The 25,151-nt window shown below is 35.1% G+C and overlaps 3 protein-coding genes across 5 annotated transcripts; 1 reads left to right on the forward strand and 2 right to left on the reverse strand.

The window, feature by feature from the left end:
* Nucleotides 1–12,971: 12,971 nt before the first annotated feature.
* LOC107031636 (pentatricopeptide repeat-containing protein At3g09060) lies at nucleotides 12,972–18,848 on the forward strand. The gene is made up of 5 exons (XM_015233075.2): nucleotides 12,972–15,357; nucleotides 15,457–15,623; nucleotides 15,870–15,955; nucleotides 18,276–18,394; nucleotides 18,728–18,848. The coding sequence occupies exon 1, from the start codon at nucleotides 13,213–13,215 to the stop codon at nucleotides 15,274–15,276; it is 2,064 nt and encodes a 687-aa protein (XP_015088561.1). The 5' UTR covers nucleotides 12,972–13,212; the 3' UTR covers nucleotides 15,277–15,357; nucleotides 15,457–15,623; nucleotides 15,870–15,955; nucleotides 18,276–18,394; nucleotides 18,728–18,848.
* On the reverse strand, nucleotides 17,882–19,174 carry LOC107031637. The gene is made up of 2 exons (XM_015233076.2): nucleotides 18,730–19,174; nucleotides 17,882–18,649 (listed from the first exon to the last, which is right to left on the reverse strand). The coding sequence occupies exons 1-2, from the start codon at nucleotides 19,078–19,080 to the stop codon at nucleotides 18,206–18,208; spliced, it is 795 nt and encodes a 264-aa protein (XP_015088562.1). The 5' UTR covers nucleotides 19,081–19,174; the 3' UTR covers nucleotides 17,882–18,205.
* Nucleotides 19,175–20,321: 1,147 nt separating this feature from the next.
* On the reverse strand, nucleotides 20,322–23,879 carry LOC107029870 (protein NRT1/ PTR FAMILY 8.1-like). 3 transcript variants are annotated; one of them, XM_015231318.2, is made up of 5 exons: nucleotides 23,808–23,879; nucleotides 22,910–23,042; nucleotides 22,613–22,830; nucleotides 21,605–22,152; nucleotides 20,322–21,344 (listed from the first exon to the last, which is right to left on the reverse strand). In XM_015231318.2, exons 2-5 carry the CDS (start codon nucleotides 23,013–23,015, stop codon nucleotides 20,516–20,518), a joined length of 1,701 nt encoding a protein of 566 aa, XP_015086804.1. In that variant the 5' UTR covers nucleotides 23,016–23,042; nucleotides 23,808–23,879; the 3' UTR covers nucleotides 20,322–20,515. The 3 variants fall into 3 exon arrangements, with proteins under 3 accessions (XP_015086804.1, XP_027775363.1, XP_027775362.1); XM_027919562.1 differs by lacking the exon at nucleotides 23,808–23,879 and adding an exon at nucleotides 23,231–23,517; XM_027919561.1 differs by lacking the exon at nucleotides 23,808–23,879 and having other exon boundaries at nucleotides 22,910–23,517.
* Between the last annotated feature and the right edge of the window lie 1,272 nt (nucleotides 23,880–25,151).

The raw sequence follows: 25,151 nt of genomic DNA on the forward strand, positions 1-25,151 counted from the left end.
TTGCCTATGGTTCCCACAACCCTAGTTATGGAGTTTAGTTACCCATAGTCATAATCACAATATTCAAATATGTGATATAATAATTCATGCACTTACCTCGATGAGAAAGAGTAAAATCCGAAAGTTCACTTGATTAATCAGAAAAAGTTACCAACAATCAATGATAAAAGTCTTAAGATAATCAATAATCTCTCAAAGAGTCTACAAAAAATCAAGAGTCTCACAATATTCAAAGGTCTAACAATGATCCAGAGTCTAACCTAATAATTCAGAGTCTAACCTCAAAAACGAGGTTTTTCGAACTATTTATAAAAAATAAAAACCTAATTAAACAAGGACTCTATTTGCTGGAAATCTGTCAAAACGCGGCTGGGTCGACGGACCTCGCGACGGATCGTCGTAGTCACGACGGACCGTCATGGACTCCGTCATCCCACACTTTGCAAATTCTTCTGCTGCTCTCTTCATTACCCTCGACGGCAGGTATGAAGGAACGTCACAGGCACAACGGTCCGTCGAGGGTCTCCGTTCCAAAACACTTGAACTCTTAGAATATGGATACTGGGACTACTTCTCTGATCTTCATGACGAACCTGCAGGACGGACCGTCATGGCTACGACGGTCCGTCACGCTTTCAGTAACCCCACACTTGGTCAGACTTTCCCATCTTCCTTCAGCAGCTTCACTATGCTGCCACCTACGGACCGTCACGAGCATGACGGACCGTCACAAGCTCCGTAGGTGGTCTCTTCTGCATTTCTTCGCTCAAAAACCTCCGCATTCATCTTTGGACAGATTTCCTGCAAATAAGGAGAAACTTATATAAACATTAGCACAAAAAGGCTTTTGGACACACTAAACTTAAGGAAAAAGTATTAATAATACCGTGAAACCACGGTATATCAACGATACTGATGAGTTGTGCATTATCTTTGACAGGCATCCAAGTATTCAAAAGATGGTTTCGAGAATCTACCCTGCATCTTATTATGGTTGTTGCATGAGACACCTTGGGGAAAATATTTGAAATAACTTTCACAATTCAAAGATAGTGTCCCATTTTTATAAAGCAGCAAAGGCGTAGGATATATGTGAGTTTTATGACTATTTCAATCAAATAAGAGATTTGGTACCAAAGGTCGCTGAAGCTCTTGAACGTATTAGATTTCACACATGGAGTAGGGCATTTTGCCCGGGAAATAGGTACCATCTCTATTGAGTTTATTTTTACTTTATGTGTTTTGTTTGATTTTTATCTGTTGTTGTGTAGATATAACATTATGACTTCAAATATCGCGGAATTAGTGAATGCTATGTTTGATGTTGAAAGAGAATTTCCCATTGTCGCTCTATTTGATGAAATAAACAGGAGATTTGCATCGTTATTTCATTAGAGGCGTATGGAACTGGTGCACTCCGCAAATAGATTTGTTCCTTCAATTGAAAAAGACATATCAGAGTAAGTCAAAGTGGACAACAAGTTGTTGACCTATCAAATTGCTAAGTACAAGTTCAGTGTCACTGGTCATGTAGATGTTGCTACTGTGGATCTACAAAGAAGAACTTGTACCTGTAGAATTTTTTATTTGGACAAAATACCTTGTCCACATGCCATGGCAGCGATTCGATTCCAACATGGTAATGATTTTACCTGTACTCCTCTCCATATTATTCAGTGTAAAAGTACATAATGACATATTGTCAGGAAATTCACCCGGTGCCAACTGAAGATTCTTGGATTGTCCCTTTGAATATCATACAGAGAGAAATACCTCCTCCATATGTTGATCCAAGTAAACCGGGGAGAAGGACATATAAAAGATAGCGTGGAGTTGGTGAATCATTTCCAACAAGAAAAAATAAGTGTTCAGTATGTAGGGACTTTGGCCAACTACATTCCCAAATCGAAATGCCCCATAAGAAGTGTTAAGCGTTGTGTTGTTGAATTTTAATGAATATTATTTCTTATTTGAGGATGATCTCTATTATACAATCTTATTTAGAAATTCCCAATGCGTGATTTGTTGCTCTTCTTTGTTTCTGTGTCAACACGTGTCAAATGTTGCTACAGGATATATTAGATGTGGCAACATATGCAACACATGTTGCTACAGGCGAATCATCTGTAGCAACATATGACTCAAATGTTGCTACATATAATCAGTTGTAGCAACATATGACTCAAATGTTACTACACATAATCATCTGTGGCAACATATGACTGCAACATATAATCATCTGTAGCAACATATACTTTTAAATAATGATTACGTGGGAGTGTGCTTTTAGATATATTAGATGTGGCAACATATGCAACACATGTTGCTACAGGCGAATTATCTGTAGCAATATATGACTCAAATGTTGCTATATATAATCAGCTGTAGCAACATATGAATCAAATATTGCTACATATAATCATCTGTGGCAACATATGACTGCAACATATAATCATCTGTAGCAACATATACTTTTAAATAATGATTACGTGGGAGTGTGCTTTTAGATATATTAGATGTGGCAACATATGCAACACATGTTGCTACAGGCGAATTATCTGTAGCAATATATGACTCAAATGTTGCTATATATAATCAGCTGTAGCAACATATGAATCAAATATTGCTACATATAATCATCTGTGGCAACATATGACTGCAACATATAATCATCTGTAGCAATATATACTTTTAAATAATGATTACGTGGGAGTGTGCTTTTAGATATATTAGATGTGGCAACATATGCAACACATGTTGCTACAGGCGAATAAGCTGTAGCAACATATGACTCAAATGTTGCTACATATAATCAGCTGTAGCAACATATGAATCAAATGTTGCTACATATAATCATCTGTGGCAACATATGACTGCAACATATAGTCATCTGTAGCAACATATACTTTTAAATAATGATTACGTGAGAGTGTGATTTTAGATATATTAGATGTGGCAACATATGCAACAAATGTTGCTATACGCGAATCAGCTGTAGCAACATATGACTCAAATGTTGCTACATATAATTATCTGTCGCAATATACTTTTAAATAATGATTACGTGGAAGTGTGTTATTAGATAATACGTTTTGTTTAATGATTACGATTCTTCAATTCACTCTGTTGAAACGTCATGTCTTGCAACATTTCAAAATTGTTGGCCTTTATAAGTACACAAGAAGGGAGAGATAAGTCAAAAGTTGTCTTCTCTTCTTCACTTCTTCTTCATTCTCAAAAATGGTTTCAACTAGGAAAAACCTCTTCGAATCCCTCCCGATTGAACTAGTAATTCTTATAGTTGAAAGGGTTGCTTCCTACTCTCTAGAAGATTTAGTTAGTGTTAAATTATGTTCTAGGTTCCTCAATGAAGTTGGTAATGAACGTTCTGTATATCAGAAGGTTACATTGGCCAGCTTTCCCACTGAACCTACATGGACGAGGAACCAACATGCCAGGTCTTTCATGAATATTTGCATAGCATCGGAGAACTTAGAAGCCTTATACAGAAAAGTCGTGGTAATTTTAATGTTTTTAGTTTTTTTTCACCTTGCATCAATTTATTTTGTAATCTTAATGTGTCGTTTCTTTTATAGTTTAATTTTTTCGATCGTAATGATCCAACTGCACTGAGAATGGTTAAAAAAGCAGCAGAAGGTGGCCATCGTGGTGCAGAGTATGTGCTTCCCATAATTCAATCTTTGAAGGCGGTATTTCCATGAGAGAAGGCTTGATGTACATTGTCAACATGAAAAAAAACATGCTAGTAATAGTGAGAAGATGTCGACACCATTTGCGGTGCATGTTAAATCGAATGTGGGTGGAAGAACATAATATTTTAGGTGTAAGACCCATTTGTTGCACTGTGCATCAATCCCAACAAAATGCCCGCAAGATTGGTTGGCCCAGAGGAAGTGACGATGAAGACGATATTCGTTGCGAATTGTGTAATTGTGATTTAGAACTAGATTATCTAGTTAAATTTCTCCCGCATACTACTGTGTGGGAATAATTTAATCTGTGTTGAAGACAATGTTGATTTTTTTTTTGTATTTATTTTGAAATTATATATGTGGCACATTATGTTACATATGGTGAAAATGTTGCCTTCACTTGTTTTGTACTTATTTTCGAATTATGATATAACAAATTATGGTCGTGCACAACACTCTCCACTGCTATACCTTATTATTGTTGATTATTTATGTCCTAAATCACTAAAATTTGGTTCAAATTTCCATTTTTTCTTTCCTAAATTGATCAAATCGTCTTTTAGTGTCTCCTTGATTTTTCATCTGTAGCAACATATTGCAGTTTCTGTTGTAAAAGTCGCAACATATACTTCAACTGTTGCAACATACAATTATAACAAATCGGTCTTTCGGGGATTAATTCAATTAAATTGTCACGTAATTCGATATGTAACACCAATATACAGCCCTACAACATGTCTAAGTAACAAATTATGGTCGTACACAACACTCTCCATTGTATTATAGCAATTATATTTATAAAGACAATCACCTCACTAGTTCATCATACATTGTCCTAGTAAATCCATATGATAGTTATATAACACCCTTCTAAATCGTTCTTCCAAATGTTATATCTTATTATTGTTGATTATTTATGTTCTAAATCACTAAAATTTGGTTCAAATTTTCATTTTTCCTTTCCTAAATCGATCAAATCGTCTTTTAGTGTCTCCTTGATTTTTCATCTGTAGCAACATATTGCAGTTTCTGTTGTACAAGTCGCAACATATATTACAACTGTTGCAACATACAATTATAACAAATTGGTCTTTTGGGGCTTGTGTCCCAATGATAAGCAAAGCCCATTGGTTTTAACAAAAATTAAAATAGGCCCAACCCATTCTAGAATACGTTTTCATTTTCATTTCAAAAAACAGGGTTTTCAAATTTTTCATCTTTGTCGCTTCAATTTTGACGCCTTTTTTACACTCTCTCTCCTCTCTCCTGAGATGTCCTATCTTCTATAGGACCTGTCGCTTCACATTAAATGTAATGATCTTATTTGATTTTCTGTCAGTCACTCCCCAGAAAATCAAATAAGATCAATACATTTAATTAGATCGATATCTCTTGGATTTTATATTTGATCGGCCTTTGGTTAAACCAAATTTCAGTACTCCTATTTCAACAGTAAATCGTTTTTCATTAGATCAATCTTTTGTTAGTTGATTTGGTATGATGTCAAATGCTACACTAAGTTGAATTTGTGATGATGAAAATGATACTATGTTGAATGTTAAAATGTATTGCAAATATGGAGATCTACTTTCAATGCAAACTTCATGGTCAAAAGACAATCCAGGTCGCAGATTTTGGTCTTGTCCACGATATCGTGTATGTATGTTTATTTCTAAAATATTGGAGACTTCAGATCTCTTTATTTTTTTAATTAAAATTTATTTCTTTGTGGTTTGTATTTTAGGAGAATTCATGCAACTTCTTTAGATGGAGGGATCGTGGAGATGTTGATATACGATCCAAGTTCGTTTTTCTCCGATTGGCGAACAAAATTAAGGAGTTAGACACTGTTGATGAAAGTCATATCAAAAGAAGTACCGAATGAGGGATGAAAAGAGAAGAAAAAGACCAAATGTTGTAGCATCTGGAAGCTAATGTTGGTGTTCTTTGTTTTTTTTTTATATATATTTTTAAGCATTACCAAGAAGAATTTTGTAGAGGATACAAAATTATTATGTAGTTGTGTACAACCAATACAATTATCATAGTTGTGGAATTAAATAGACGCAGTTTAGCACTCCTGCTCAAACAACAAATTATTATGTAGTCGTGAGGGACGAATGTTGCGATATACGCATCAGCTATAGCAACATATGATTCAAATGTTGCTACATGTAATCATATGTAGCAACATATGGGTCATATGCTGCTACATATAACCATCTGTAGCAACATTTGAGTCATATTTTGCTACATATAATCACGTGTAGCAATGTATGACTCGAATGTTGCGATATATGCATCAGCTGTAGCAACATATGACTCAAATGTTGCCACATATAATCATCTGTAGCAACATATGGATCATATGTTGCTACATATAATCATCTGTACCAACATATGGATCATATGTTGCTACATATAATCATATGCAGCAACATTTGAGTCATGTTGCTACATATAATCACATGTAGCAACGTATGACTCGAATGTTGCGATATACGATCAGTTGTAGCAACATATGACTGAAATGTTGCTACATATAATCATTCATATGACTCAATGTTGCTACATATAATCATATGTAACAACATTTGAGTCATATGTTGCTACATATAATCACATGTAGCAACGTATGACTCAAATGTTGCGATATACGCATCAGCTGTAGCAACATATGACTCAAATGTTGCTACATATAATCATATGTAGCAACATTTGAGTCATATGTTGCTACATATAATCACATTGTCTTTAAGATAAAATAAAACAACATAATTGATAAATTAAACATTGTCTTTAATTACAAGCATAATGTCGAGGCTTTAAGCTCTGAGATATTATCCCATTAACCCAAATAAATTACATCCTTTCAATTAGATTGTCACATAACAGTGAAATGGGTGGATGCAATTCTTTCTGACTAATCAAATTCTTAATGAATGCAATGGAATATGACCCGCACGCCGATCCACTTGCATTTTGTACCATAGGTTCTATTCGACCGTTAAATTCCCATGGTTGAGTGAGCAACTTCTCTGGCAAATGATTCATTATTCCACTCTGCTTCAACAATTTAGGCAGAAACTCAAAGAGAGGTTGTATGAGTGTGAAAAACTTGTCATGTTCCGTAACCACAAGGTTGCAGTCATAAACATTGATCAATCTCTCGTGCAAGAGAATCTTGAGAGTAACAAAATGGTTATCCGACGTGTTCATGACTGTCAAAATCCTTTTTGCGTCAATCCAATCCATGCCTCCAGGAGTTGTCCTAATGCCCCTGACATAGTTAATCATATCATCATCTCATACAAAGTCATCTAGTAACTGCCTCATGCTTTTACAACCAGCGACTGTTGCCTCATCGCTCATTTGTTTATATCTATGTAGAAAGTTCATATAGAAGTTGAGATCCAGGATTCTATCTCTGGGATCATAGCAGTCCGGGTATTTCCAATGCCTCTGACGCATGAGGTTAAGGATTTCGGCAATATACTGAAATAGAAAATAATATTAAATAGTTAGGAAGAGTAGTCACTGAAAAGACATAAGAAATAGTTAATAATATAAAAAGTAGGATTATTCAGTCTTCCCACCAAATTTCTAGGCTTGTCATGTTCCTGAAATCTTGACCGGTAAAAACATGCATGTCATATTCCATTCGAATATCCTTTGCACTGGTCACCTTAATTACTGCTTCTCTTTCAGCTACAGAGGGACGCCTATAAATATTCAACTTTTTATACTCCGTCACCACTTCCTCCATTATGGACCTTGGAATTTCTCCAAACATCTTCCTCTTTAAATTTTGCATTGCCTTGACAAATGATTCTTTTCTCCGCTTGGCCTTTGGAGTATATGCATGCCGCACATTCTTTGATAGAATGCCCTTCACACCCCTTTTGTGTTTTAATTCATTGACAGCTTCACTCAATTTTTGTAGATACATGACAGAATCTTCATCATGTTTCTTACACTTCTCACAGAGAAAGCCACAACATCGTCTACAAGAGGTAGCCCCTTCGTGTTGTCCTGCACCAGCACCAACACCAGCAGCAGTAGTAGCACCAACACCAGCACCATCATCAACACTAAAGCCAGCACCATCATCAGCAGTAGTACCATAAAAAACAACTAATTCATTAATGACTTCATTAGGAACTCTCTCTCTCTTTTTATGGTTGTTGCTCTAGCCAACACCATTTTAGCTTTATCCACAACAGGATCAAAAATGATTTCAACCAATTGCAGAGTTATTAGATATGGCATTTGCAATTTCTCTTCTGTTGGGGTAATCCATGGATGGACAACCTAAAATTGTAAAAATGATTCATTAGTAAGAATTATCTGTTGCTACAGATGAATTGTATGTTGCAACATGTGTCACAAATGTTGCTACAGATGAATTGTCTGTTGCAACATGTGTCACAAATGTTGCTACAGTTGAATCATATGTAGCAACATGTGTCACATGTTGCGACACATGACTCGTCTGTATTAACATTTGTGTCACATATCGCAACAGACAATTCATCTGTAGCAACATTTGTAGCACCTGTCGCAACACATGATTCGTCTATAGCAATATTTGTGTCACATGTAGCAACAGATGAATCATCTGTAGCAATATGTGACACAAATGTAGCAACATATGCCTGTAATATACTAATAATAACTTACTGCATCAAAAGGAGGGTTAAAAAGATCTGGAATATGCCCTTTTTTGGTAGTTTTTGTTCTTGCCATCAACTATCTCATCATCCTTGGGGATGATCTCTCTTCTCCTGCAATTACTTGGTTGGTCAAATAAGGAATGACTTCAAATGCCCAGGCCTATAAAAAGGAAAAACCTGTCAATAATCAAATATTGAATTAATGCTTAATATAATATAAAAAGATTAAAAACATTCAGCTTTTACCATGAAAGCCCATGGAAACCCAAACAAGTTAATGGTCTTTTCTCCTAAAGGCTTCAACATGTAGTCGACAGTTAGATGAAAGCTCTCATGACCCCACAGGTAGATCTTGAAAGCTTCAATATCATGACCGAAATTGACATACTTTAAAAGTATGTTGTTGCCCGAATCCTTCGGAAAAAGAATATTATGTGTAAATCAAAGCAAGCACAATGACTCTTGTGTTTCCTTGTTGTATCCTCCCGTTCCAACAAACTTAATAAGTCAGAATTTTTAAAGCTTTTGCTAAAAAGGGACATCAAGTCCTGCTCCTCAGTTGGCAGTGACTGTTTTCCTGCTATTGCTACTTCTTTAACTATTTTCTTTCTTCGTGATTCTGTTTTAACAATGTATTCAGGGATGGGCTCAACAGGAGGATGAAATTTCAGCCCTGTAATTATGGCAAACTCTCTTATGCAAAAGAAAACTGGCATGCCACAACAATTAATTAGAATCTCATCCTTCTTATTGGGATTTTCAAAAATGAACATTCTTTTCAGAAGTTCATACACGATGGTCATTTGAAAATGTGAAAGTGGATCAATGGGTAAATCAAGAAAATGACCAAAACATCTATTTCAGAAAAAATCTTCCAATTGATTTCTCTTGAGGATATTCCTGAATTTGACATAAGGTCTTCCCAGGACAGACCTAATGATGCTGTCACCATTAGCATCAGGCTGCAGATGCACAGGGAAAGTGTCTGCAATGATGATTTTAATCCCATCATCACCACTAGCATTGAACTCTTCAGGAAGTTCTTGTTCTTCTTCATGAACTTCTTTATTTTTTCTTGTTGTGCCACAAATACTACCTCTGTATTTTCCCCTTCTTCTTCCCGAACTTAATTTATTTTTCCTTGTTCCTCAACTCCTTTTTGTTTTCCATCTTCTTCCTCCACTACTTGTATTTGTTTGTATTCCTTTTGACAAAATTCTACTTCTGCTTGAGAAGAAGAAACTGCTTCAATTGCAAAATTTTCTAAAAGTGTAGTATTTTCGTTCCTCTTCCTATAAATCTTAGACCTAGCCTTCTTCTGGATCTTTGTTTGGTCAGATGTACCAATATCAAGTTTTCTTTTGACAGGAGCCATTATACTTGTATCTGCAACCACAAAAATAAAATATTTGAATAAGCTACAACCACAAGACAAAACAGGTCAATAAGCAGATAAAACTATAATTAAATATTACCTGATAAGATATATATCAACGATAAAGTAGAAATTATGAGGACAACACAACAGCGCCTTTGCTGTAGAAGATGATCTGTGAAGAAGGAAGAGAAGAGAAGGATCATAGAAGTGTACTGGCAAAGGGAGAGGAGAATTTAAATAAATCTTGGAATACGAAATGACACATTTATAGAAGAGAGAGAAAGAGAGGAGAGGAGAGGAGCGAGGGAAAATTAAAATTATTAAAGCCGTTTAATTTTTTTTTTAATTAGGACAATTCAAACTGTGACATATGTTGTCACATATATACTATATGTTGCTGCATATATACAATCTGTTGCAACATATAATTTTGTCGTGTTTATTACTACATAAATTACATATGTTGCGACGCATATACTATCTGTTGCTACAGATGATTCGCTCTGTTGCCACATATAATTTTGATCCTTTCCATCATAATTGACATTTGTTTAAACAAAATCGAAATAATCATAAAAAATATTTTAATATTGTGATACTTACAGACTACTGCTTTCTTGTTGGGCAATACCTGTAACATGACTGACTTCGAATGGGTGAGATTTGTTCTTTCCTTGGTAACATTTAAGGACTGACCAGTTGGTTCGCTCATTTTGCTCAAAAAATTCACTCAACTCAAGGTACTTTGGCAACATTGTACCCATTTTTTGAATCTCGGAGGATAGTTTTCTAGTAAACCTATTTGAGGACATGGAATCACACACTTTTATGCACCGTTCCTTCAATGCAACGACTGTCAAGACCCAATGGAATTTTCCATTACTATTTACAGGGACATAAACATCATCCGTCAAGTGTCAAGGCATTTCAGAAGGTATAGCATACCCTTTCAATATGTCAATTATTTTATCCTCATATTCACTAGAATTGTCAATGTATGTTTTGAAAAAACAACTAGTGGTGGTATATTGATATTTAGACTGAATCTTTTGCTTCGACTTCTTACACAAATAGTAAATATGATATCCACATACTGCACACATGCATCAAACAAGTGTATCATTTTAATTGTATATATTCATGTACTAAACAATACATATAAAAGTGGGCATGGATTTACCTTATCATTCCAGCACCTATTGGGTTGATACATTACGTAGAACCAGTCCTTATTCATTGGAAATGCAACTACTAAATCAAGTTGGTCAAATTCAAGTTTTGAGCAACTAGCTAAGTAGTGATCCTCCTAGTTTCCTCTGCAATTGTGTAATCATTATAAATCATTGTTTATTGGACAACAATAAGAAATTCTAATAATAGTTTCAAGGTTTTACTTTACTTACTTTTTTGCATGATGCTTGTAAAGACCCTCGTTTATCCATTGCGAGAAGGATGTCATTTGTTCAGTTGGGCCCTCGCCGTCAATGTTAAAACCTTCAAATGGATATTGTCGCTTCACATCACAACTGACAACTTCGATATTCTTCCCTTTCTTTTTCACTTTCGTTTTTTCTTTCTGCTTCACCCTTCTCCTTCTCCTTCTCCATCTCCTTTGCCTTCTTCTTCTTCTTCTGCTTCTCCTTCTCCTTCTCCTTCTGCTTCTCCATCTCCATCTCCTTTGCCTTCTTCTTCTTCTCCTTCTCCTTCTCCTGTTTTGCCTTAATCTCCTTATCCTTCTCTTCATTTGCCTTCTTCTCCCTCTCCTTTTCGTCCTTTGCCTTCTTCTCCTTCTCCTCCTTTGCATTCTCCTCCTTTCTTTCTCCTCCTTTCTTTCTCCTCCTTCTCCTTCTCTACCTTTGCCTTCTTCTGCTTTTTTTTCTTCTCAATAATCATAGAAAATGTTTGAGAAATAGTTTGTTCAACCTCCTACATTTCAAAGGTTGTGAAGTCTTCTTGGATCTTTGCACATCAATATTATGAGGCATTTTCTTAAAAATATCAGTGAGTTTTTTAACACGACTAATAAAATAATCATGTTGCTGCTCACATTCTTCGCATAGACAAAAAGAGCATTTCATGTTAGAAGATTGAGTTGTTGTCATGGATGAAGCTTCTTGTACCATTTCATCTATAAGGTAAATAAAAAAATATTGAGATTTTACAATTCAATATGTTGCCACATATGTAGCTGCTGTTGCGCAACATATACATCTTATGTAGCAACAGATGCATCATATGTTGACACATCTGTACAGATTATTGCAACATTTGAATCTTATGTGTCAACAGATGACCAACATATCAATTTTACAATTTATTATAAAATAATAATAGCAGTATGTTGCAACCGATAAATAGTCTGTTGCGATAAATTATGAATATGTTGCCACATATGTACCTGTTGTTGCACAACATATACCTCTTATGTAGCAACAGATGCATCATATGTTGACACGTCTGTACAGATTATTGCAACATTTGAATCTTATGTGGCAACAGATGACCAACATATCACTAAAATGTGGCAACATACGCTAAATATATTTTGGACGCCTGAACAGTGTAAACAACACTATATTTCAAAAATTATATCAACAAAATGGCCAAAAAAAGAGCAACAACAGCAACAAAAAATGACTTTTCACTGAATGATAACAATACATATACATTTCTTCAAAATAAGAATTTTTTGAGTTGGCTGATTTTCTTTCAAAAATGATAAATAATATACACCATTAAGTCGATTATTCATTTTTTACACCTACAGAATAATTTATTGTTCATTAAATCAAGAAAAAAACTTCAAAAAAATAACTTACCTATTTCTAGTCGAACACAATTACTGTTTAGAAAGATGAGAGAGTAATGGAGGACTGGAGAGGAAGAGTAACAACTTCAGAGGAAGAGTAACGACGGATTTTTGAATTTCTAAGGAAGAAGATGAACAATCACCCAAGGGAGGAAGAAAAGAAGGGAGAGAAAAGAGGAGGAAAGATGAAAAGATTTTTCTTTTTAAATGATTTGGTTTGAATTATAAAAGTGTGCTTTTTTGTATTTTATAAAAGATTAGAAAATTTTGAAAATGTTAATTTGGTCTCATAATTAATTAATTACATTTAAAAGAGAATTTGACCAGCCCTTAATCAATGTGTCACGAAAAACAATAACAGACTTATTTGACACCTTTTGGTTTAATTTTCTCACGATTTTAACTATGTATTTCTGCTTCCGGCATTAGGCATTGTAAGTTTGCCGCCGCTACTCTTTCGGCAAAGTTAAATTTCACTTTCAAAGACAGCAGCTGAAAGAGCAAAAATGGAGGTTCTGAAAACCAGAAATCTACACCGGCAGTAAGATTTCTTCTTCCTACTGAAATCACACATAAATTTCAATGCTAAGAATGCAACAATGAGACTGAAAAATCCAACAAAGAGAACTCTTTCAGCTCATGGCGATGTTACCCAAGAAGCTTTCCCCAAAATCCCTCTTAAAGCTTCTCAAATCCGAGAAGAATCCCAACGCAGCACTCTCCTTATTCGATATAGCTTCTCAACACCCAAATTACACTCACGACTCCATTATCTTCCACCATATTCTCAGGAAACTCTCCGACCAAAGATTCATCCCTCACATGACCCGAATAGTTGATATGATTCAAACCCAGAAATGTTTATGCTCTGAGGATGTTGCATTGACTGTAATTAAAGGGTATGCGAAGAATTCCATGGTTGATAAAGCTATGGAAGTTTTTCAGAATATGAAGAATATTTTTGGTTGTATACCTGGGGTTAGGTCTTTTAATACATTGCTTAATGCTTTTGTTGTTTCGAATCAATTGAGTAGAGCTGAGTTGTTTTTTAAGTATTTTGGAACAATGGGTGTGTCTCCAAATTTGGAAACTTATAATGTTTTGATTAAACTTGCTTGTAAAAAGAGGCAATTTGATAAGGCAAAAGAGTTGTTGGATTGGATGTGGGAAAGTAAGTTGATGCCAGATGTGTATACTTATGGAACTTTGATCAATGGACTTGCCAAGAATGGACATTTGGGTAAGGCCTTAGAGGTGTTTGATGAAATGTTTGAAAGTGGGTTGTATCCAGATGTGACCTGTTATAATATTTTAATTGATGGATTTTTGAAAAGTGGTGATTATGATAGTGGTAAGAAAATTTGGGCGCGGTTGATAAGTGGGTCGAATGTTTACCCTAACGTGGTTAGCTATAATGTCATGATTAATGGTTTATGTAGATGTGGTAAGTTTAATGAGGGATTGGAACTCTGGGACAGGATGAAGAAAAATGCACAAAAAATGGACTTGTTTACGTGTAGTACGTTGATTCATGGTTTGTGTGAATTGGGCAATGTCAATGGGGCTGAGAGGATTTTTAAGGAAATGATTCAGACTGGACTATCACCTGATGTTGTGGTATATGGTGCTTTGCTTAATGGTTATTGTAAGGTCGGGGAGATTGTAAAGTGTTTTGAGTTGTGGGAGCTGATGGGGAAGGAAGATTGTCGCAACGTTACTAGTTATAATATACTGATGAGAGGTTTGTTTGAGAATCGAATGGTGGATGAAGCGGTTTCTATTTGGAAGCTTATGAATGAGATTGGCGTTGTTGCTGATTCAACATCTTACGGAATACTAATTCAAGGGTTGTGTAACAATGGGTATGTGAACAAGGCTTTGAAGGTCTTGCAAGCTGAAAATCAAGGAGAAAGATGCATGGATTCATATGCATACTCGTCTATTGTTAAGGGGTTGTGCAGAGAAGGAAGATTGGAAGAAGCAAATGATATACTTGATTTGATGGCTAAACAGGGATGTACACTAAGTTCTCATGTTTGCAATGCACTAATCAATGGCTTCATCAAAGCATCTAAAATTGCAGAGGCACTCAGATTTTTTGGTGAAATGAGTAGTCGGAATTGTTCGCCAACAGTAGTAACCTATAATGTGCTGATTGATGGATTATGCAAAGCTGAAAGATTTGGTGACGCCTATAAGCTTGTGGAGGACATGCTGCAGAAAGGGTGGACGCCGGACATGATAACATATAGCTTATTGATGGATGGCCTTTGCCAAAGCAAAAAGGTAGACCTGGCCCTGAAATTATTGAGTCAAATTGTTAGCAAGGGATTCAAGCCTGATGTGACCATGGTTAACATTATAATTCACGGCCTTTGCTCTGCTGGAAACCTTGATAATGCATTGCAGCTCTTTTTGAGCATGAGCCAATGGGAATGTCTCCCGAATCTCGTCACGTATAACACCCTTATGGAGGGATTTTATAAAGCTAGAGACTGCAAAAATGCTTCAGCTGTTTGGGCTCTCATTTTAAAAGGTGGGTTTCAGCCCGATATTATTTCTTATAATATTACTCTCAAGGGGCTTTGTTCTTGCCATAGAATGTCGGATGCTATATTATTCTTTAGTGATGCCCTTAATAGGAAAATCCGTCCAACAGCAATTACATGGAATATACTTGTCAGAGCAGTTATTTATGGGTGAGCTCTAACATGATATTTATGAAGTACACACCCGGTTGTTTCTGATACCAATTTCTGACCCGAGCATGAAGTTCAGCTGCAGGTCTAATCTCCTTTCTGTGGCTCTTCAGTATCCTAGATTTGCGTTCCTGCATATGTAACCTCACAATGTACTAAGAGAAGCATATCTTCATGGTTGCAGGGCTGTCATTATTACTCTCACTATCAAGCCAAGTTTGTCGGACATGTTTATGATATTTCTTGTTTTAAGTTGTAAGTGAGCCTCTCTACTCAAGTCAGGTGAGTAGATGATTTTGCATTTTGGCAAAATGGAATAACCAACCAGAAGCACAATGCTCCCTTACTCAGGTATGGTTTTTGTTGTGTGCTTCTTTCAGAAGCAATTTAAGATTCTGTTGGTTGATACAGATTGAATGGTATTCTTGTGAGTTGTGATTGAGACACTAAAATACTGAAGTTTGAAAGAAATATGCTGCCAACTCAATTATGTCTGAGTGGCAGTGAAACCTTCCCTCATCTCCTATCTACTGATAAGCTTGATTATGCTTTGATTCAGTGAAGTACCAAACTTTATTCCATGTCTTTCTGGTGCAGAAAAATGAAGGGAAAGCAGAGGCAATTCGAGATGTTTGTGCAACAAAATTGGGCTGTTTGTGGGGATGAGATTTCTTAATGTTGAGGTATTGCTAATATCCTTGGATTCCTTTTGCTATCTACACATGCTGGTAAAACAAAAAAATATCATCCAAATAATTGGTTATGGGTACGGCAGAATCAAGCCTATTGCCTGCCTGATTGGGGAGGGGGATGTGGGGGTTATTTATGATTGTCATATATCAAATCAGACATCTCCATTTTGAAGATGTTTCCCTTGATTATGCCACCCTGGGGTGTTCAGTGCATGTAGGGATTTTTTTATCAATTTGACTTCTCAGTGTTTCTTTTAGACCTGGGAACTATTTGAGGGAAATTGTGTATGCACTCTCTATCACACGCAATGTATGAATGGCCTGCTTGGCGAACCAGGACCGGTAGCAGTATGCTACCAAAGTAGTATTGTCAAAGGCGCACTTAAGTCCTAAGCGAGACTCAAAACGTGTTGAGCGCCTCGCCTCGTTTTGTGTGGCTTCAGTGTCGTCATCAAGGTTATAAGACATGCTTATCCTTGTCAACGAGCCTCTGCTGAAGAGACGACACTAAATAATTGATATTTCACATTCCCATTACTAATTTTTTTTAAAAAAATAATTGATATTTCACATTACTATATTTTTTTTTCAATTTCTTTGTTCATATATTTGTTATTCATGTTCGTAAAATCTTAGTTTTGAACTCTCCCTTTGCGCTTTTTTTCATTAAAGCCCATGTTTTATTTGCGCTTTTCGCTTAAAGCCCCAACGGACCTTAGAGCTTTTTTTTTCTTTTCACCTTTGATAACACTCTACCTAACTCAAAACATAAGTTGCTGAGTTCCCATCTTTGTAGAGAAGCTAAAAAAATTTCAAATTAGAGAAAATGTGAAAGGCTTAAATGGTAAGTTAGGAAGAAAGATTATTTGACTCATATTTTACTTCACTGACGTTTTTTAAGACAGAATTGCTATCAGACTGTAACACAAAAGGATAGTACTTGGGATCGCTAGATCCACTATTCGAAATAGCTACATAATTGTTTAGGGAAAAAAATTCACAATCCATTTAGGAACTTAGTGAATCAGGGACTTTGATCATAGCTTCTACTTTTGTGCTTGAGATATGCTGCCAATATTCATATTTAGATTTCGGACTTCTATCCCTTAGTGCCAAAGACACCGATTATTTTTTTATTATCAAGCACATAACCCGTTGATTATTAAACATTTTCTTCAAATAAAAATGTTACATTCCAATTGAACGAAGGCCTCCGAATATTTTGTTGCCTCTTTATAAATTATCAAAATTAGAGGTTAAACTAAATTGTGTACAATGTTATCAAAGGTGCACTTAAGCCTTGAAGAGAGCTCAAAACGTGTTGAGCGCTTCGGCCTCACTTAATGTGTTCTTTAGTGGCATCATCATGGTTCAAAGGCATACTTCCCTTGCCAATGGATCTCTTCTGAAGAGTCAACTAAACAATTGATATTTCTGTTTGTCTTAGTTATCAATTTCTTTGTTCATATATTTGTCATTCATGCTTACATATAATTAGTCTTGGACTAAACATATATTTATATTTTTTCTCCCTTTTTGCCTTTTTTTAATTAAAGCCCACACTTTATTTGCGCTCAGAGCCCCAACATACCTTAGAATTTTTTTGCGCTTTTTGCTTTGAATCACACTGAGTTAAGTGTATTACTTCGTAATGGAAATGAGAAGAGAATGTTCCCAGCAGGCTACTCTTTAAGTAAACAAATTATCTTTTAATTTTGCCCAGTTTTTTTTCAGTTTTACCCCATTCATGGAAAAAAGAATTGGCAGAACATTTTTCAAAATTATAGACAACCAGAAAAACGGAACCAAATTATTTTTGGTTAATGTTGCTTTGCGGCAACCTTGAAATAGGGTAAAGTTTGACTGCATCAAGCTCAAAAGCCGGGTACTCTGTACCAGCTCGGCTAGATCAAAGACTGCCGTAAGTTTTGGTTTTCTCATTCACAAAAATTGAAAAACAAAGCAACCGAAAAAAGTATGAAAAACTGAACCGACCGATGCCCACCCCTATCTCTAGAAAGTAAAAGTTGACATGTCCTATTTTGTTGATCAATATGAAGCATCTTACATTTATCCAGCTTTGGTGGCTGCAGTTGCCATGGGACTTGGATACGCTGATGCAAGAGAAAAATCGGCATGATATATCAGCCTCCAATAATATCGTTTTATTTGAGGTTATAGCTCATGCTACATTAATATTTAACATTTTGCTGTTTTTGTACAACCGCGGAAGAGATGATTTCACTTTTTCTCTTCTTCAGATGTCTGCTTTTGCTTAGTTTCTGATTCTGATAACACTTTCTGCTCGTAGATGACTTGAGAAAGCAAACCCAACAAGATCACTCCAAGAACTGCACTCTTTCCCAGGTCAGACGGTGAAGAGATCAAGGCATTTGTAATCCCAACTACCACGAGGCCCATAAGTGCAAGGTAGATATTCTTTCTAGTATTTGACTCAGCAATTTCTTTATTGAGTTGCTTCATCTTCTCTGTTTCCTTCTTAGCTTTTGCTTTATCCACTGGCTGTTTTTGTCCTAAGTTCTTAAAGAAAAGGCCTTCATTTTTCTCCTCCTCCATTTGGTCTACGAAGTCTGTCAGCTTCTTCTCGTTCTCTTTGATCTCCTGTTTGTTTAACTCTACTGATTCCTCAAAAGCTTGCATCCGGCTCTCTATATTTCCCATTATCTGCACGAAAAAGAAAAATAAATAATACTCAAAAGCTGTGTATTTGGATGAATTAAAATTCCATTTTCTGTACGACAGACCCTTTCACCAGCTTCATCAAGCTCTTTGAGGGCATTTTCACCAATTTGGTCAATCTCAGTATTGGCATCTTCAGCAAACTGTGATAGATAAGCCGATCTTTCGTCTAAATAATCAGTAAGACGGACTTTCTGTGTTTGAAGCTGTGCTATCATTGCAAGCAGTTCCTGCTGACGGGAGTCTCCTTGAGGCGGCGGCGTAGGTGGAGGTGGAGTTGCTTCTGAGTCTGAATTTGAATCGTTTGGTTTGCAGAGGCAGCGAACGAGGTCTTTCCTTTGGAAATGACTTGTTCTGTTAAAAAATACATGTTGATTTGGTGTCATAGAATAGTGAATTGGTTTTAGATGAATCATCCTTAGAATTTGTGTTGTGAGAATAGCTAGTGAGTGTTAACTATGAAAAGTTGTAGTGTTTGTGTACCTCTGATTGAATGTACCTTATCCATTGGAACGGGTCATTATATATATGTATATTTTGACGTGTATTACAAATTTCAAAAATATATATTATAGTAAATAGTATTTGCTTATTTAAGCGAAGATTTGAAATCCCCCTCCGTTTTAAAAAGAGTGACTTGACACGAATTTTAACAAAATAAAGAAAACTTTTGAAAAATTTATGAGTTCAATGTAATTATATATATACATTTATTTCAATTTGATGATGTTCAATCATGTAAATAGTCTTATCTTACTAATACTACCTTATAGACTATAATAATTGTTTTGTATTTTTTTTTATCATCTAACCAGATGTGTTTTGCATGTGTATTCTACGTTAATTTGTTTAGATGTCATATGGATATGTGAAGAGAACAATTGCATTTTATATATTCACAAATTTTCACATTTATTATTAGTTTTTTTTTAAAAGAAGAATTTGAAATATTTAACAAAACAATACATCATTACAAATTAGATTACATCATGTTAACTTCATATATTCGAACATTACATACTAATGTATATATTAAGCAAAACAATAATTATTATATCATCAAAATTCTTATACTTTCCTCAAGTACTCGAGGTTATGGAAATATACCCTCTTAGGATAAAATGACTTACTTCATCAAAATAGTGATATCTCATATTCTGCTAAATTTTGAATTCACTCAACGACAATAAATTACATAAAAACAATTTAAAATGTAAGAAGAAGAAGAGTAGAAGTTGAGTAAATATTGTGGTTGAAAAATGAGAGGAAGTCTCTCTATTTATATTCAACAAAAGGTAGTATGAACAAATATTTTTTGTGTCTTATGTGAAAAATCATGACCTTTCTGAGAAGTCACAACTTATAGAAAAAGTCACAACTCATAGAAAAATCACACTCTTTTGAAAAAAAATCAGAACTTATCAGAACAGTTTTAATCCAAGTTACGGATATTAAGTGCGTTTTCTTTTATGTTTGTCACTTAAAATAAACGCCCTACTAGCACCACATCTAAGCATCTTCACCACATTGTCAAATAAAGTGAATGAACTAGCTAAGATCATTCAAACAACAAGTCCAAGTTTGTAACACATTCCACTTACTCCAAACTGGGATGAATTAACAAATATGAAAGATGCTATAGAAGAAAGCCTCGAGATGACCATGGCCAAAAACACCATCATACTGATAAAACAAGTCTCAAAAACAAGAAAAAGATTAATCAACAAAGCGTTCATCACTTAGGATCATGCATAACTGATGTATATAAAATAAAAATCCATGGATAGATTAGAAGCATCGGAACCAGCAGCTATTGTAATCCATATCTACAGAAGAATAAACGCTCCATGTTTAGGTTTTCCCAGCAATCTTCTTGTAAGTGTACCATTTGGAGATCCATAGATAGATGAAAAAGTTGATGATGCTGAGAAATGCCAATAGCCAGTAAAAGTAGTCAAGGTGGCCTCTGTTCAACTCATCTGGAATCCATCCAAACTTCCCGTGCCTTGTGGTCACGTTCATCACGATTGTAACGAGTAGAGAACTTAGGTAGTTACCTAATGCAGTAGTTGTAAGACACAGAGCTGAACACAAACTTCTCATAGCATCAGGTGCCTGGTCATAGAAGAACTCCAGTTGACCAATGAATGTGAACACCTCCGCGCATCCAATCAAAAAGTATTGAGGAACTTGCCAGAAGATGCTCAGAGGAACGTATTCGCTGTCATAGTAGTTGTTCTTCCTTACCATGTCAAGTCGAATGGTCTCCAGAACTGCAGCACAAGCCATGGCAAATACTGAAATAACAAGACCAATGCCCATTCTTTGCAGCTGAGTGAATCCTCGTTCGTTGCCTGTATACTTTCGTGCCAAGGGAACGATGAAAAGGTCATATACAGGCGCCCAGAAAATAACACTCACTGTGTCAAATATGGATAGACATGCTGATGGAATCCTGAAGTGAGGTCCAATGTGATTGTCCATTACGTTGCCTTGGTTAACAAACATGGTGCTCATCTGACCGTACACACAGGAAAACACGATACCAGTAGCCCATATTGGGAGTAGACGGATGATCGACTTCACCTCCTCAACTTGAGTCACTGTGCAGAGCCTCCATGGATTCACTAATCCATCGACTTTATCAGATTCAGCTTCCACAGCAGCCTTGTCAAAGAACCTGAGTTCCATTTTTCAAGTGGCCAGTATATTAGCAAACAGTAGAGTTGCAGTTCACATATTCGAGATAGATACACAAGTATTCATGAATATCACGTCCTATGGCTACAGTTGCTAAAAGGCATATTTAAGACTGACACGTTAACTTTGCCTCAACTGACAACTAAACACTCTGACTTTGAGAATGCACGTCTAGACACCTCAATGTCAGAGTGTTTAAGAGTTCACTTCAGAAAGATTACAGTGGGATTGTAGAGTTACCTGAACTCGTCTGAGTGCTCAAGCTTGCGGCTTGCTACGATGATGGATTCTGTATCAGCAGTCTCATAGAGAAGAGCATCGTCATGAGGAGTTTTGACATGACATTTTCTAATAGACGCAACAAACACCTGAAATATGCGAGTCAGGGGACTCCCTGCTGGTGGTTGGAGCCTATATAGACGGGTACCTGAAAAGAAAAACACTAGTGCAATGGCCATAGCCACAGCTGGAACACCAAAACCCAAGCCCCAGCCCACATTGCTTTGTATATACACTAGAACTGATGAAGCGATAAGAGCACCGACATTGATTGAGAGGTAAAACCAGTTAAAGAAAGAACTCTTCTTCTTCTTTTCGTTTTCATCATTGTCATCAAATTGATCTGCCCCAAAGGAAGAGACGCAAGGTTTGATACCACCAGTTCCAAAGGCAATCAAGTAGATCGAAACAAAGAATGCTGCCCTCTGTGACGATGTTGGGTTGCAAGTACCATTATTACATGGCCTTATCCCTTTTACAGAAGCAGATAACGTCAGGAGTGTCATTCCCTACATAAACAAGTTAAGTTCATCAATTCCTCCACCAAAATCAGTGTGCTCGAGTAAAAAGAAACATCAGGACATCTTGTTACCACTACTTGCTAAAGTCAAAGACCATCAACAACAACGTCTTACCCAGTGAAATCCCACGAAGTGGGGTCTTGGAAGGGTAGAGTCTAAGCACTCCTTACCACTACCTCGGAGAGAAACATGACAGACAATGCAGAGCATAAATGGAAGGAACCATAACAACAACAACAACAACAAGGTGCAAATGATATCAAATACCAAAATATACAGACTACATGAAAAGGCTAATACTACTGACACGATGCTCTATACTACCACCAAGCCAAATACATGAATAGGCTAGTAATACAACATCTCTCAACTACCTACTAACCTCCATGACCTCCTATCAAAGAACATGAAAAGGTAAAAAAACGAAGAAGAGCCATTTAGTACTAACAATGATATAAAGGAATGAGAAACCAGCAATTGTCCAGTAGCGGCCAAGATAGGCATCAGCCAAGAATGCTCCAATCAATGGCGTGACATAGCAGGTTCCAGACCAATTGTTTACAGCTTTTGAAGAAGCAGCAACACCTAGATTGAGCCTCTTTTGAATATAGTTCACCAAATTTGTACTCATACCATAGTACGCCAAACGCTCACATGCTTCATCCCCTGTAAATTCAAAAACCTATACATGTCAACGACATTATTCTAACACAATTTCTTCTATGGATTAAGTGAAACATCATACCAAGAATGTAAGGGCAAGCCTTCCAGGTTCCGGTTTTCTTCTTGTTAGCAGGTCTTTTATAGATGTCCATGGTCCCATCCTTCGTATAGTCATCATCGCTATCCATTCAACTAGATCAAAACAATGCAACAGCCTAAAGGGCAAACAATCATACAAACACCTCGGTTACACATTGGAGATTTTTGAAACCTAAACAAGAACAACATTTATGGGCTTTGACAATAGGATTTTCACTAAGGAGATTCATAACAGAATAAAGTAAAACATACAACGGAACCAACAGACTTCAAAATTCACTATCTTGACAAATAAAAAAATAACCTTTATACGTATAATATAACTTTTCGACGATAAATTATTCCAAGATCACCACATATGAGATAAACAAAAGGATACCAATTGGAAAAAAGTGGACCCCAAAAACAAACAACACTAATAATAGTGCAGTCATTCTGTGTTCACACAGAGTCTAAGGAAGGGTCACATCCGAAGCCTGACGCAAATATTAGTGATTGATTCGAAGATCTGTTAAATTATCTATATGTAAAAATCAGGTTGTAAAAGCAAAATTGAGATAATCAGAAAACAAAAAAATCACACCACACATATATATAATATACATTAAAAATGCAAAAAATAATAAAAAAATCCTTCAATTATATTGATGTATATATATATATATGTTAAATCCTTTTTTGAAGGTAGAATAACTCAAAACTGAGAAAGTTGCACAAAACATCACATGTTCAAATAAGTGTCTGGTCTGATACAAGCATTAGTGATTGATTCTACGTAACGAAAATCCATTAAATTTAACACATTGCATACACATGACATATATATATATATGATGATGATTATAGTATAGAATATAGATATATAAAAAATTGAAAAATACCTTCTTGTGGGATTTGAGAGAAGGAGGCGGCAGAGTAAAATGTTGAAGTTGAGGAATGTGAGAATATAAAGGGGTGTTACTGATACAGCTCAGATTTTCTAGTTACTAACTTTATATAAATTTTGTTGGAGAAAATAAATAATAATAATAATAATAATAATAATAATAATAATAATAATAATAATAATTAAAAAAAATATTTATTATCTAAAATTGTATACTTAGTTCAATAGTCTATATGCACAAAAATAAATTTTTACTATCCTTTGACAACTATGGGACGATATGCTAAAATAGGAAATGTTTTCAATGCCCCGTTTAAATTTTAAGAAGACGTTTGACCATGACTTTTTATTTTTAGAGTTGAATTTCATTAGATATATTTAGTTGAATTTTAAAATTTTCATAAATTTAAAAAGTAATAAAAATGTCCAGTTTAAATTTTAAGAAGACGTTTGACCATGACTTTTTATTTTTAGAGTTGAATTTCATTAGATATGTTTAGTTGAATTTTAAAATTTTCATAAATTTAAAAAGTAATAAAATGTGTTTTTACTTTTTTTTTTTAACTTCAGAGTACAGACCAAAAGTCAAAAACATTTTCAATTTATATTTCAAAAATAACTTTTCAAATATCATTTTTCACTTTAAAAATAAAAATACTGACTTAATAGTTTGGTTAAGAAATATTTTTCTAGAATAAATTCTCATATGTAACAAAATTTTGACAAATCATTAGGATTTAAAATTGGTGGATGAAACTTAACTTGTTATAGTAATCGTCAGGATTTATGATCAAATCCTTACAAATTTTGAAATTAATGGAAAAATTTGTCTAATCGTAATCTTAATGGATCATCAATGACCAAAAAATCCTCATAACTCCAAGGGATTAACGATTAAATTTTGATTAATCTTCATAATTTTTTTGTGTTAAGTACTAATGAACGTATCTTGCTTCAAAGTTCGTCCAAATCAACTCCAAATGACTATGAATTTAATATTTTTCAATGTTTATATAAACATTCATAAATTAATTAGGCCTATTTTTTCTTTTTCAACAAGCTATTTCACGCTTAACAAAACTTAATAATAATAATAATAATAATAATAATAATAATAATAATAATAATAATAATAAAAATAAAATAACAATTATAATAATAATAAATTATATAAATCTTATTTTTATATATAGCATAACTTATAAATCTTTTTAAATTAATCCAATTCAAAAAAAATTAGATTAGTTGGAGATTCCAAAAATACATTAAAAAAAAACCTCTTCAACAATCAATGAGATTGAATTTCCTTAAATAGCACGAAATATAGTGCGATCGAGAT

This window comes from Solanum pennellii, chromosome 9 (genome assembly GCF_001406875.1).
Source record: "Solanum pennellii chromosome 9, SPENNV200".
NCBI classification, from domain to species: domain Eukaryota; kingdom Viridiplantae; phylum Streptophyta; class Magnoliopsida; order Solanales; family Solanaceae; genus Solanum; species Solanum pennellii.